This window comes from Montipora capricornis, chromosome 13 (assembly GCF_036669925.1).
Source record: "Montipora capricornis isolate CH-2021 chromosome 13, ASM3666992v2, whole genome shotgun sequence".
Lineage (NCBI taxonomy): Eukaryota > Metazoa > Cnidaria > Anthozoa > Scleractinia > Acroporidae > Montipora > Montipora capricornis.
Window position 1 is genome coordinate 34,961,342 of NC_090895.1, and position 15,000 is coordinate 34,976,341.

The 15,000-nt window shown below is 37.3% G+C and overlaps 1 protein-coding gene across 1 annotated transcript in view; it reads left to right on the top strand.

The window, feature by feature from the left end:
• Positions 1-15,000, top strand: part of LOC138028920 (lysosomal dipeptide transporter MFSD1-like) — a 29,802-nt gene that overhangs the window by 2,017 nt on the left and 12,785 nt on the right. Inside the window, exons 2-9 of the mRNA XM_068876562.1 lie at positions 1,575-1,627; positions 2,880-2,992; positions 4,518-4,560; positions 9,072-9,139; positions 9,981-10,089; positions 12,233-12,338; positions 13,929-14,027; positions 14,907-15,000. The exon at positions 14,907-15,000 is cut by the window's right edge and continues 18 nt beyond it. Coding sequence (XP_068732663.1) covers positions 1,575-1,627; positions 2,880-2,992; positions 4,518-4,560; positions 9,072-9,139; positions 9,981-10,089; positions 12,233-12,338; positions 13,929-14,027; positions 14,907-15,000 — 685 coding nt within the window. The remainder of the gene's footprint in view (positions 1-1,574; positions 1,628-2,879; positions 2,993-4,517; positions 4,561-9,071; positions 9,140-9,980; positions 10,090-12,232; positions 12,339-13,928; positions 14,028-14,906) is intronic.

Consider the following 15,000-nt stretch of genomic DNA (forward strand, 5'->3'; position numbering starts at 1 on the left):
GTGGCTTCACAGCTATCAAAGTTTCCAGTATTGTACTTCTATCTCTTGCATGGATCAGTTACGATCATTACTATGGGATTCCTCATCTGTTTTGATGCTTTAAGAACAAGGTATGCCCTGAGGTTTTAAAATTTAATTGTATTTTTTGGATGGTGTTTTGTGGAGATGGACACTTAGCCATTGTTTGAACTTAGCCATGTAGCCCGGCAACCACAGTTTACATGTTTGTATATAATAGAGTAACCCATTTCTCAAAAGTCTCGAAACTTTTTGAACTGCCCGAATGTGTAAAACAAAAATTTCTATGGCCCTGACCTTCTTAAGGGTGGGATTGCGTTTGAAAAACAAGACACGTAATGCCAGTCATCCCAGCCTTAAATGAGCAGTTTGTGCACGCTTGTCATAAAATCCCAGCCGTGCTTTGCTTAAAGCCATCCATGCTATAGATGGATTGAACTGTATGTACTGACCTTGTTTACAACAATAATTATTTTATTTTGGTCCAATTGTTGTACTCCATTAATCTAGTCTGAACTTCTCATTCAGACATAGTCATATCTTGTTTTTTCTTCTTTTTGAGCTATCACCTTACACTCACTTGCCAGGTGCTGTACTGTTTAACCTTTTTTTCACACTCATCCTCTACTTCTATCATTTTGTTGATCTACACTTTATGAATCCTCTGTTGCTGTTTACATTTGGTTCTCAGAGCTTTTTCCTTAGTTGCATACAGTAGATCAGTGACTTGGTTTCCATTTGTACAGTACAGTACATGTAGGTTGCTTTTCTTTGTCCATAACCATGTCATATTTTCATCACATCTCTGTCCAAGTAGTTTTTTGGCTTTCCATTTCTCTGCTGCTTCTCTGTTTTTCTCACTTTTGAAGATGTTCTTCTCTTCACACATGATGGTGTCGATCATTTGGTTAGCACTTCACATTACACTCTAATCAGTTAAGTCTGTTCAAATATAAGTGCTACACGGCCAATGTTTACAAAAAACGTAATTCTTCCTTGTACTTGTAAATGTTCATTGCCGTGACTTTAACATCTTCAGTTCCCACGGCTTGCTCCGTCTGACCTTGTAGCTCAGTCGGTAGAGCAGGGGAGATCTAACCCGAAGGTCGTGGGTTCAATTCCGACCCTGGTCAGAGTTTATCTCTGTCCTTGTGTGGGCCCATTTTCATTAGTAGGGCAAATGCTCACATGGTTCATATGGGGTAGAAACCTAGCACTTCACATTACACTCTAATCAGTTAAGTCTGGTTCTCCCTCACCCTATAGTTAATATCAGGGCTCTGTTGAGTTTTTGATGTACCATCCAAATTTCTTAAGAAATTCATCTTCATCATTATCATTATCAATATTATCCAACCAAATTGTTGTGACATTAGTCAGCAAAAGTACATGTATTATCATTACATATCCTTGGAACATCCTTTGAAAATAAAAGATTACCGTTAAAAATTGGTCGATGCTGAAGAAAATTAAGACTTCCTGTGTATTATCTTTTTTGATAACATGTGCATTGGTTACCTTGACTATGTTTTTACTTTGTTGTTGTTCCAATGCAGGAAGTTACTACTGTTTTGACAATCCAGCAGCCTTAGAGAATAATATAAAACTGGTTAGTCCTTTTTTTTTCCTTGCCCCTCCCCTACCCCCCTTTCGGAGAATTACCAGTGTTTTATTATTATAAAAGCAAAATAAGGTGGAGGGTCAGTGGTTAGGGTGCTTGGATTTCACAGTCTGCCAATTACCCAAATTCAAAACTGACCTCAGAGGGTTGGATCTTGGGAAAAGTGATGTCATTTACTGCCTAGCTTAACCCTTTCACTCCTTCGGGGTTCCCCATTGACAAGTAAAATCGTCTGACGTTAGAAAGAGTAAAATCTATAAGTGTCGCTCTTGGAAGTGAAAGGGCTAATTAAAATCCCAGCATGTAAATGAAGCTTATTGTACATGCAAAACACAAGTTTAAAAGTCTGAAAGCACAAAACTCCCTTGCTTAATATCAATTCAGCTTTGTACACATGCATTGCATTCTTAAACTAATGAGTCTTTGACATCACTTTCTCTTTGATCCAACTCAAGATTTTAAAGCTGGCAATGGGGGACCATTAAAAAGGAAACTTCCAGTTATAATAAACAAGTGTCTTTTTGAAATCAGGGCTTAAAACTTCAGTCACTTATTTTTCAGTTAACATAGTTTTGAAATCCAAAGCAAAAGGAGAATTGATTTTTCAGTCATAGTAACACTGTAACAGTAAGTTGTTTTTCTGTTCTGTTGTGCTGTTGTTTCATTGGCCCTGAGAAGGCCCTGTGGGGGAGTAGTCAAGTAAGAATGTACAGTGTATGTGTGTACCTAAAGTAAAAAAAAGTGGATGTACATGTAGCATTGTGGGTACTGGGCATTTACTGAAGTGTCCTTAAGGTGGTATGATGGCACAAGTTTTGATAACTTTCATACATTTTTTAATGTAGATCTGATAAAATCGTTGTGGTGACCATTCTCATTAGGGACCTTAAGCAATGATGTCCTCTATCAGAACACCATAGAACAATAGGTGTAGTGTCAGAAAGATGTGTGTTCTTTGTTTCCAAAGAATGTGACAGCTGACCATTTTCATGTTGCAGATTTACAGAAAGTGGGGGGCAAGAGTACCATCAAATTTCTCATAGAATTTTACCATGATAAAACAAATTAATTTTGTTTTAGTGGTATTAATATTTTGTTCACAGTTGCCATGACGCCATCACACTGTATTACAAACCATTGTTAGGAGAACACAAACACCAACTTTCTTGGGACTGGAAAAAACATGTAAAGTGTATATATGCTAGGCAAATTCACGTTGGTTTTTTTGTTCTTTGTACAGGACATGAATGTGAAGACTGATCAGTATGTGCTGCTGTACTCACTGTATTCTTATCCAAATGTGATTTTGTGTTTCTTTGGGGGTTTTCTACTGGATCGAGTGTTTGGTGTGAGGTAAGTCAAATCAGATGGCCCAAACTTCACTTGTAGTAAATTGATTTTTCCCTCCCTGGAGGCTTCCATTTTTCAATCAGTGCTTAGTCTGGTTCCTAAAAATATCGTTAGTTATACCAAACATCCATTTTTGTAATCTTTTGCCATCCATCACGAGCTGGAATTTTGTGATTCATTGTCATGCCTTTTCTTTCCTTTCTTCAAAACATTGTTTTAATGAAAGACCAGGCAGGCAACAGTTGCTCAAAGGCTGGATAAAGCACTATTTGGAGTATAAAATTAATAATATGCCATGTTAATCGTTTGCCAAGGTTTTCAGTTGGGCCAGCCTTTCAAAACTGTAAGCGCATTGTTGCTCAAGAGAAGTGAGCATAAGAAAGAAGTAACACCTGACAAGGGTGGAGAATAATGCAAGCCAGTAAGACACAGTACCGACATATGTTCCCGATCCTTTCTTTTGGGATAATTTAGACTTAATTTCTAAAGGCTTAATATTATTATAGTGTGATAAAAGGTTTATTTATCCCAGGTACATATACAATTGTACATGTACATGTAGCTCCTTTTAAGGGCTATGCATAAACAATAATAATGTTAGCTCACAAGCGAAATGAAATGCTTAAAAGTACCAAAAGCTCACCTTAATTATCCGAAAATTCTTCTTTTGGCTTAATTTAGACTTGATACCCTTGACTGATTGCAATACAGTAATTTTAGGTGTTCAGGGTCTATTTCCACACTGGCTTGCACATGTCCCACCCTTACACTTTAAATGTTTGTGTGAAACTAGTTGCATTTAATTTATTTTGGAGAGAACAATTCGATTTCTCCTTGTCACAATAAGCTGGGTATCATGAGCTGTATTAAAAAACTCCATCCAAGAATGGTGACATTCCTAGTTGCCACAGTGCATGTACAGCTATCTTTTTAGTGTGCAATTTTATGTTAAAGTGACATTACAGGTGCAAATATTAGACATGCACATACATATACAGACATTATATCATGTAATGGAAGCTACATGTAAACATGCATATGCATAACAAGTCTAAGACAAAAAAACTAAAAAAAAAAAAAAAAAAAGAATATTAGTTTTATTTACATTGAGTGCACAGATTGCTCAAGATACCATGACTATAGCTTATGTATGTCATGACATTGCTCATGATACATGACTGTAGTTAATAGCTTCCATGTTTTCTATGTTTTTGTTTCTGGTACATATATGATGATGATGATTTTGTATTAATATACATGTAGTGCTTTTGGTAATGTTGTTCTGTTTGGTACTTTTGTACCAAACATTGTGTACAGCAACCTGTGACTGTTTTGTCAAAAGGTTTGTGTTTTGAAGAGAAGCCACTGATTGTTAAATTGGCTACTAGGGAATTCAAATTTAAAAACAGTACTGAGGCCAGAAAGATCGATCTTAGTGATCCTAGTAAAGTGGATTACAATGTATGTTCTTCCTGGATGTGATTTGCTGTCTCTCAGCTCCTTATATTTACACTTTTTATTATTTTAGGCTTGGTACCATCATCTTCAGCTCATTTGTTCTAGTTGGGCAGGTACTGTGGGATACAGTAAATATTTTGTCAATAAGCAAGTAATCCTCTAAATTTGATTCTCATTTAGGAACAATAGTATCATCACAAGTTTCATAACCACAATGGACTTTTATCATACACATTGAATTTTTTTTTGCGAGTGCTACAGTTACAGTGTAATATCCATTGGTTGTCCTGTCATGCAGAATGGTGCGACACATCCAGTACCTTATTTACATGCAAAGTGCTAAATTTGAAATGCTTCCCCAGCCGAAAGCCTCCAAATACAAAGAAAATGGGGGGAATGGTTTAACGTGATAATTTTATACATTTTATTCCAGTTCATAAAAATAAACCATTTTAGCAGTTAGGTTTACCCAGGCATTTTCAGTAGAGATGTTGAACAATCATTCAAGACCTTTCAGACCTCTCTCAGCCTTGGAAAAGTAGTATAAAGTCAGCTTCTGAAATTCGGATTTTTTGTTCTTTTTAGTATGGGAGGAGAACACATTAAGAATTCATAATGGTTTTCCTTCTTGATTAGGTACTTATTTGTTAAGGTTTAGTTGGGAAAAGAAAACCTTAAATGTAAACTAAACATGGACAAAATTTGGAATTCTTAGGAGGTGTGGAAGTTGTATCAAAACTATGATTTCTAGATGTTATTCCGTAAACTCGAAAATGTGCTCTGAAATCAATTCTCCTAAAGACTCTACTTGAAGAGACTTTTTGGAGCAAAAAACAATGGGATTTCCATCTAATTACTGATCCTTTGTTTTCACATTGGTTGACAATTACCGCACTTATTTAAATTCATTAGTCCGCAACATGTTTCAAAATGATGATTTAAGTTATTCAGTGTGGCAATCGATACACCTTTAGCACAAGCATGATTTCCACCATAGGATCAGCTCAACCAAAGTTACAAAAAATATCTTCAGCTCTCCAAATGCAGTATCGCAACCCTAACCAACGAGTCCGCTAGGTTCCGACAATTCACGATTTATTATTTTCCAAGTTAGGTTTCCTTCGTTTCAACTGTGCTCTTGCTCGAATTGCACTGCTCACAGACCTCTCTCTCGAATCACAGATTTTTTTCCACACCTTAAAAAATGATAGTTGCATTTGCCATTGCACAATGGCAAATTCATCTGGTCAGGAATCAGTTCATCTCAGTTATCGCAGAACAATTTCTCACAGTGCAGGGCGTTTATTGGGAGATCTCTTTAGAGCTCAAATGATCCCTGGTCAACCCTGCATTTATTCATGTGCTTATCCCGTCACTTAATAGTTGCAAACAGTAAGATATTAGTGACTCAGCGCAGGTGTATGATAAATAATAGAAATCTGTGTTCATACGAATCGCTAGAACTTGAAAAATTGTCTGAATTTACTACATTAGACAAAATACTCGGAGAGAACTTTAAAGAGAAAAACTTGTTTGGTGATTTGTGTGGATGAAAAACTGTTGCCATTAACGAGATAATTTCTTAGCGGGTTTTCTTCAGGCTGAATTCGACTTGATTTGAGGGGTTTTAATCTTGGCTAAACTTTTCCCTTCCTCTGGTGTGCACTTTGTTTACTTGTGCACTTGATAAAACGCTTTGAATAGGTCGAGCTTTCTGGTGGGCCACTATTTTTCACTTTATCGCGTCTCACATTTCACTTCACTTCACTTCAATCGTTTGATTGACAGCCTCCAAATTCTGCAATGGGACCAAGGTATTCCCCAAGTTATTCCCCAATCACAGATGACTTCTTCTGGAAATGCAAATTAATATGCTGCCTTTCAAACAAATTTGCACCACAAGTACATGTTGCAGAAAACAATTATAGCATTCTGCGCGATGGTAATGACTGTAAGAGTGTAAGTTCTTGGTGAAGGGCAAAATTATCTTGTAAAAAAAAGCTTGACTTCATGTGTGGATTCTTGATTTTGCAAAACAAACCAGTGTTCTTCAGAGGAACCCTCTGTGGTTTCTGTTCAAATTCTAACAAACTTGAAAAAACATGTGATGGAGGGGGATATGTCTCTGGGTTGTAAGAGTGTAAGTCTGTGGTGACAATAGGCCTGCAGTGTGTGCATAACTCACAAAAATAAGCAGGTCTGTTGGAAGCATCCTTGAGTTTCAACAAATGAGCCCCAAAATCAGCAAGAATTTGTGACGCTGATGAATAATAAAGCAGCTAAGGGAGGGGAGTTAGGATGGCTTAGTGGCTTGACTTGACTTAAGGGGAGTCAGGATGGCTTAGTGGTTATCAACAGTGCCTTCCACCTCTGCGACCCGGGTTCAACTCTCGGCCCCGAGATCGTATGTGGGCTGAGTTTCAGTCGATCTCAACCTGACTCCGAGGGTTTTTCTCCCGGTGCTCCGGTTTTCCTCCCTCAGCAAAATCGACTCCCAGCCTATTCCATCAGGCTGTAGTGCTGTGCTCCGAGGTCATACATGGGTCGTGCTCAGGGGCCGAGCGCCTAGCCGGCAGCACAGCTCCTTCGGTCCGATCTCGTTGAGCCGCGCCCTTAGCAATTCAGTCTCGGACTGCGAGTAAGGGTGTTTAGCATGTCACGTATTATTATTAGCTACTATTTCCAAAATGGTGGAATTAACTGGTGATAAATAACCTCATCTAGGAGAGTGAATTTTTGACTTTGCAGACACAATGGTTAACTTCAAGAGTTGGGCAATTTTGATCTTTGTCTTGAATTTGCACATTTCTTGTCAAACTTTATGACACTTGAAAGTAAAAAAAGCAAACTAACAAAAACAAAAACCCGGTGTCTTGCCATCATTATGACACAGATGTATCCTTTTTTTTTTGTAAGTTTTTAGTAAACACGCAACTTGATCATGGCGGCCACTGAAATCGAGGTCACTTTCAACTTTGCGATTTACTTGTGCAGCCAAAAGTACAATAGAAAAATTGAACGTAGCAAAAATCTCCTGAAATGTTTTTCGCTGATGGTAACTTTTTATAGTCGCGGCTCAAAAGTTATGTTGTTTTCATGTCGCAAATTTTGTTGCTCATGGCAAAATATTTTATGGTCGATCAACACTTCCTGAAAACTTCCTTCTGCTCTTCCTAAAACCTGTGTATAAATATTTATTTTCTTTTGCATCAATATTAATATTTGTTTTGCATAAAGCAGACTAACAAATGCAAAATCTACGCCTTGGTTAGTTTGCATTTTTTGAGCAATAAAATAGAGTTTTTAGTCCTTTGTTTCTGACAGAAAGTCGTATAATATTATTTTGAGGTCACCCATCCAAATACTAACCCCGCCGACACGTCCAATAAAAATACTTCAAAGAATTCGCAAACCACAGGACAGAGGACATGAAGAAACCCAAAGACCTGTTTTTTTTGGCAGTGAAGCACAAAAGAGAATCTGACAATGACTGTTAACATGTGGTACAAGCATACGTCACTGGGCACAAGTCAGCGTGGAAGATTCATGTCAGATATTGTTGTTTCTGCAGGCAGGTCAATTCCACATCCACATCTACAACTCAGCGAGGTTTCCTTCAATTTCTTTCATACTGAAAAGTGCGACCTCTGCTAGCTGTTCATTCAGCTTGATTGCCCTTTACCCTTTCTGTGCTGGTGCAAATATATTCCATCTCAGGTTGCACATTCCAAATCGTGAGAGGGCTGGCTCAGATGGTGAACTAACCAGTCATAAAGCAACCAAGAAGAAACATCATCAAAAGGGACAACGAAATTGAATTATTACGATCATGTTTGATATTTGCAGTGCCAACCACCACGTGTTTCGAGTGACATGTTTTTGACAAACTTTCCTCAGTGATACAGTTTGACTTGTTTTCCATCAATTCCATCAAATTCTCAAAGTGATTTTGATGTTTAAAAACTTCTTTCTTTGTCAAGTGCTTTTCTTTACATGCAAGGGTTAAGTTGCGGAGGTTTGAATGTTTGTAAAAATTGTAAGTTGAATGAAGTGGAACACTTTCTCATTTGTCATTTAACAGTTTCTGTCACTGTTGACAACAAAATTTGTTACGATAAATCTTATTGGTCAAATAAAGGCAATTCAAATTCCTTCTACCATTGTAGTGGCTCACTGGTACAGCTGTAACAACAATTAAATGAAAGCTCAACATAGAGGCTTTTCTTGCTTTTAGAACAGAGCCTTAGCACAGGAATTTGTGTTTCATTTAATGCGTTCGTTAAAGTCTTTGTTCCACATAGTTTTCCCTTAATCTTCAGGATAAGTTCCATTCGGGTAATAAATCTCTTATTGACCAAGTTTCCTCTGGCTTTAGTGGGAGAATATCCGCCCAATTGCGAGTTCTGTAATGCCAAGACCTTGGGCCAATATTCTTCTAGTACAGCCTGAGCAAGCTTGGTCAACAAGTTATAATTATGTAAGAATCTTCACTTTGATCAGCTTGACTCTCTGCTGGTGTTAGAGAGGAAAGAACGACATTGTGAGTTGATCTTCACTCAACACCAGCAACACCCACTCACTATCCAGGTTAAAATATGATGGCTCTTTAAATTTTAAATTTTAGGTCATTTTTGCTTTGGGGGCCTATTATCATAGTTTTATGTGGATGGAGATAGGAAGATTTGTATTTGGGTAAGTAACATCTGGTCACGGGTACTTATCAATAACCACATTACTGAAATTCTGAACAACTGTGAGGACCCTACGTGTATGTGATTATTAAATGGTGGTCAGCCATGGCCTAATTTCCTGATGCTAATATCCTAGTGATTCCTGGGTAGTTCTAGTCCTTTGTGGTGGCAAACAGTCATATACATGTGGGGAATGCAGTGCAAATTTCATTTATAGGATCATGGGGTTTCCTCTCTTTTTGCCGAAACCTAGTTAAAGGAGCTACGTCAGGGTGTTGGATTTTGAAAAGTTTAGCCTCAATTTATCAAAAAGATCGTTTGTAATCCGTTTCAATCTTGTGCATCCTCCACCATCCTGGCCATGCTTGCATTTATTCTTGTCTCTTTGGTTCTTATCTTCCGTAACAAATTATTATTTCTTTATTTCCCCAATACTTAAATACAATTTTTATGTCTGTTTTTGAACCCAAAATATCGTGACTGAGCTTCTTTAAACAGGTTACACCACTGACCAGGGGCAATAAACAGAAAAATAATGAGACAAATTACAACAGAAAAAAAAAAGTAGATAAAAATTAATACAACACGCCATGTGACAATTGGGACACCCAAATACATGTACCAGTGACACAGTACATGTAGGTGACCCAGAGGAAGTGGATATTATCTTTATTGTACAAGTACATTGTTGAATAAATAATTACATTACTTTAATTATGAACCAATGACAAATTTATAAAAGAAATGATGAATGATGTACCATAATGCTACGGTAACCATTCTGTTGAACAACTTTGTTATTGTCATTGTTTTACCACTTATTTTATTCATTTGTGTTTCAGTTTAGGAGGAGAAAATTTAGCTGTTGCACAAAATACCTACTCTGTAAACTGGTTCAAAGGAAAGGAGCTAAATATGGTGTTTGGACTTCAGCTTAGTTTCTCTAGAGTGGTAAGCTTTATTGTGTAACATATTTACTTAAAGCTGCAGTTAAGGGAACACTTTGTCAAATTATAATCATTTGATCAGACTGAAGATAATCATAAAATTTCACAGTAATATTTTATCACTTCAGTATATTTTTCTCATGGTTATGTGGTTACCCTAAGCACTTGACTGGTAATTTGGGTTACTTCATACCAATATTGTTGAATTGAGATTAGATCAAATCAAAAAAGATTTTCTAGAAGAATGGAAAACTGGAGTACAGAGATAAAAACCTCTCTGAGCAGAGAAGGTGTGTGCTCTTCACCCACCGTTCACAGGTTGTGCTAAAAGCAGACCCGAGGCCCAGCGACCCGCAATGGCCCAGTGGCCCGGCAGCCCAAAGGCCCAGCGGCCCGTGGCCCACGGCCCACGATGTGCTGGAGGCCTGGTGGCCCAGTCCTGATTTTCCACAGTTTTTTTGTCCAGTGGTAAATCCACGCACATGCACAGATCTGCATCGGGTTTGGGCGTGCAAAATGGACGACGGTGAGTTTGAATTCGTTTACCATTTTAATAATCATTTCAATCCTTTTCGATTCTTTCTTTCATTGCATGTTGGTAAGTGAAAAACATTATCACTCTCTGTTTATTCGTCTGTTTACAGAACCCAATAGAGAGGAAGTCCATTGTCAAACGATGTAAGTTATTTTCAAACCACAGTTTGAGGCTGAAAATTTCATAACCTAAATAATGAGATATGTGAACTGCGAATTGTCACTGAGTTGCGTTTGTCAGTTTTTCAGGCAATCACATTCTCACTTTGTAATCAGATGATCTTACGGTAATTCTGTGCAATGGCAGGCAACAGTTATGAATGGCGGTAGATTTGCATTTGCATGCTTTATTTGTGTAACTCTGAAACTTGGAAAAAAGATTCGCAGTTCACATATCTCATTATTTATGATATTGTCACTTTCAAAGTATGGTTTGAAAATAACTTACATTGTTCGGTAATGAAAGTCCGCTATTGTGCTATCGGTTTCTGTAAAGAGACAAATGAACAGAGAATGAAACGTTTTTTATCAGAACAACATGCGACAAACAGAAACAAGGATTCAAATGATTAAATGGTAAACAAATTCAAACTCACCATCGTCCATTTTGCACGCTCAAACCCGATGCAGATCTGTGCATGCGTGTGGATTTACCAATGGACAAAAAACTGTGGAAAATCAGGACTGGGCCACCTGACCTCTGGACCGCTGGCCTGGGGCCCACGGGCCTGCTTTTAGCAAAACCCACTGTTCACTCCTGCTCTTATAAAAATGAATCAATATTCACTGAGCCCAATAGGAAGAATGGTATTTTGGCAATTGAGTAATAATAATTAATTCAAAGAAATCAACAGTGATGGTCTTTTTGACTGAATTACATCTGCTCTTGAAAATTGTACAAGATATAATGACTTACTTATACCCAATTCACACCAACATTACATTAATTACAGTAAACTCGGTTTAACAAAATTAAAATTAGTCAGAAAAATGTAGGACTGGTTTTTCCATGAGATTGAGGTTTGTTTCAGCACATGCTTTGACCTGTGCTAAATTTGTAGTCAACAAAAGTCAGTAAACATGATGCAAAAAGAAAACACTTTGAAACCGTGTTTAACTAAACATGTTTAAGGTTTGGTTTGAATGGGGCATTAGATACCCTAGTCACAAAATTATGCCAGTGTAGGACAGACTAAAACAGATGATGAAAAAATTTTAAAGTGGTCAGTCTGTTATACTGGGATGTCATACTGTGCATGTTTATCTTTCAAGTTTGATGAAATGCTTTAGGAGTCAGGCCAGGGTGGCAGTCCGTTGAATGACCTGAGTAGTTCTTCATTAATTTGTATTTGTACACCAAATCCATAGCTGAGATTTTGATATTGAAGTAAAAATACAATGAAAGCTACTAATTCTACTAATTATTCCAAAATGGCCGCTGATTTATGCGGATACAAATTGGCCCTTGTTGCCTCGTCCAAGATAAAATATTCTTTTGAATTTTAAGCTTAAGAACGAGGCATCAAGGGCTAATTTGAATAAAAACAAAAGAATATTAAAATGGCGGCCATTTTGGAATAAGGTGTATGTAATGTCTTTGTTTTCTTTTGTAGGGTAGCACAATAAACATGAATGTAAACAACCCCATATATAAGGCTTTCAGCACGTATTATAATTCAGCCGAAAGCTACAAAGCCTTGGGGCTGACTTTGTTTGTTGGTATGTATCTATGAAATTTTGAGCTCACATTGTAGGAAACTGCCAGGCAGAAAATATTTTTGTAGAGGTGGTTTAAGCCATTTCCTCCTTGGAGTTAGACCTACTAGATTTTGCTCTGTCTAATACTCTAGATGATTTTTCTCATGAATGGGGGCTGTTTGGGAATCAATCATTGGGTTAAATGGGTTTTTGTCAATCTTTTGGCAAGACTCTTGGTAAATTGGGTGTAATTATTTGTGAGGTCTTAATTAATATTATTAAAAGGAAATCTTGATGAGCTTTAGCCATTATTTTCATATTTTATTGTACTTATTGACTGTGTTGAAAGGACACTTACATTGTTACGACTATTACAAAACTTGACAAAGGACAACTGCTTGAAGCAAAAAGACTTGAACTGAACTCAGACTGCTTTAACAGCCTGCAACTGCGTGTATCACGACTTCATGAGGACAAAGGGAACCTTAGATGAAAAAACTCAAGTTTTATATACTAAGAAACTAAAATTATGCAAAAACGAGAAAACTAAGGGTGTAAATGACAATACAAGAGAAACGATAGTGCAAAAAACTTTGATAAAAAGAAACGAGGTGCTAACAAAAAGGCTACAAAAAAATTCTAATTAAGGCAGTAAGGACAAACGGACTTAACCCTAATGGGACAATAATAAAGAAAACATGCTTAGATCTTACAGGTACATCAGGAAAATAAAACTCACCTTAGGATGCTTTTCCATTTGGCAGAACTGACTGTCCAGACCAGGTATTTGGAAGGACAAACACTAATGGCAGATTTCTTTTAGATGATGCAAAAAAGGGATCATTGATCCAAGATCACTTGGATCATGGGCATCAAAGGCACCAAAGTATCCTTCCCCAGAGTGGATTCATCGGTTGCTTTGATGTACTGTGATCCAAGTAATCTTGGATCATTGATCCTTTTTCGGATCATCCCAAAGAAACAAACCCTTAGAGGATGTACATTCTCCTCCAGAAGAATACGAGAGATTATCGGGCAAGTTTTCCTTCAAATTGTTGCATTTGTTGCAAATTGTTGCAGACCAATGGTCTGTCCGGTCAGTTCTGACAAAAGGAAAGTGCCCTTAGTCTCATTCACTACTTTCACTCATTTTGTGCTGGGAATGCAAAAGCGACAGCTACAATGTAAGAAAATTGTTACTAGCAAGTTGCTGAAGGAGGGGGTCACCTCGCAGCTCTTACAAGGTCTCACCTGATTGGAGACCACCCTTGAGGTTTAACAAAAGAACAAATAACAGAAACAATGGACCCTAGGCCTAAAACAAAACGGCCATTGTTTCTGTTATTTGTTCTTTTGTTAAACCTCAAGGGTGGTCTCCAATCAGGTGAGACCTTGTAGGAGCTGCGAGGCTACCGGAAGGAGGGTTGGACGGCTTTTCCAGGGCAGCTCATGTCAACCCATTGGGTCCAGCTCATGTGACCTTGCAATAGAGCTTTCTAGAGGATCGTTTTAGCTACATGTATGTAGGCTGTACTTAAGTCATAATTATACTAAATATAATTGATGTGTTAATTGATCAGAATAAGACTCTTTTAATAATTTTAACATCAGGTGTTGGAGTGTGTCTATTTTCACTATGCTGTGGATTGGTGTTGGGGTTTCTTGACAAGAGAGCTGCTCGGATACTGAAGAAAGAAGATGGACAGACAGGTTTGTCATGAAACACATTAAATTATTCACAAACAAAAGGATCCATGCAAAAATGTCATGATGCAATAAAATGGTGCTTATGTACTGTAAGGTTTGGAATGTCTTACCTTATGAAGTCTCAAGAAAGTGACAACAAAATTATCATTTAATTTATTATATTAACATCAAAAAAGACGGGGGAAGTATGTTCGGACTTTTTATACCCCATTGCCTTAATAATCGCCTTCGCCAAAATAGTAATATTGATGTCGTATTTCGCATTAAACCTGGCTTACAATATGAGGCTGACTTAACCTAGTTAAGTTTGCTTGTTGAGTTGTGAATATTGTCAAAGCAGTCCAACAAAACTTTTTTATCTTGATCATGAAAATAATAATTATTTACGCAGTTACAGCAGCGTTAATGGCTCCGATCAAAAGTGCAGAGTTTGGTCATGACACACAATGACTGTTCACCCTATATTATTATTGGCATGCAGTTGTTTTGGTAGAAATTAGAACTGGATTTTGAAAAAAGAGACCAAGAAACAAGTGAGAATGACATAGGATAACAAGAGCTTATAGTAATATTGTTCTGTGGAGTTCTGATAGTAGTTTTGTTTGTAAGGTCTGTACTCTAGATAATGGTACTACTTCTACTGTAGAGAAGAAAGCAAAAATGGGAGGTGAAATTAATATCTGTGAATTGCTTTGATCATCTGAAGGAGCCATTGACACGAAAGAATGGTTTAGAAAGTGTGAGAATGTCCTTTTGAATGTAATAATATTGTTGTCAACTTACATTGAACAAATTGTAATGACTGTGATAAAGATAATGATAAATAATAATCTGACATTTTTATTATTATAACTTGTTGCTGCTTTTTTTTTTTTTGTGCAGGGGAGGTTATTCGCCTTTCAGATGTCAAAGATTTCCCACTGACTTTGTGGTTGATTTTCATCATCTGTGTTGCATATTACGTGGCTATTTTCCC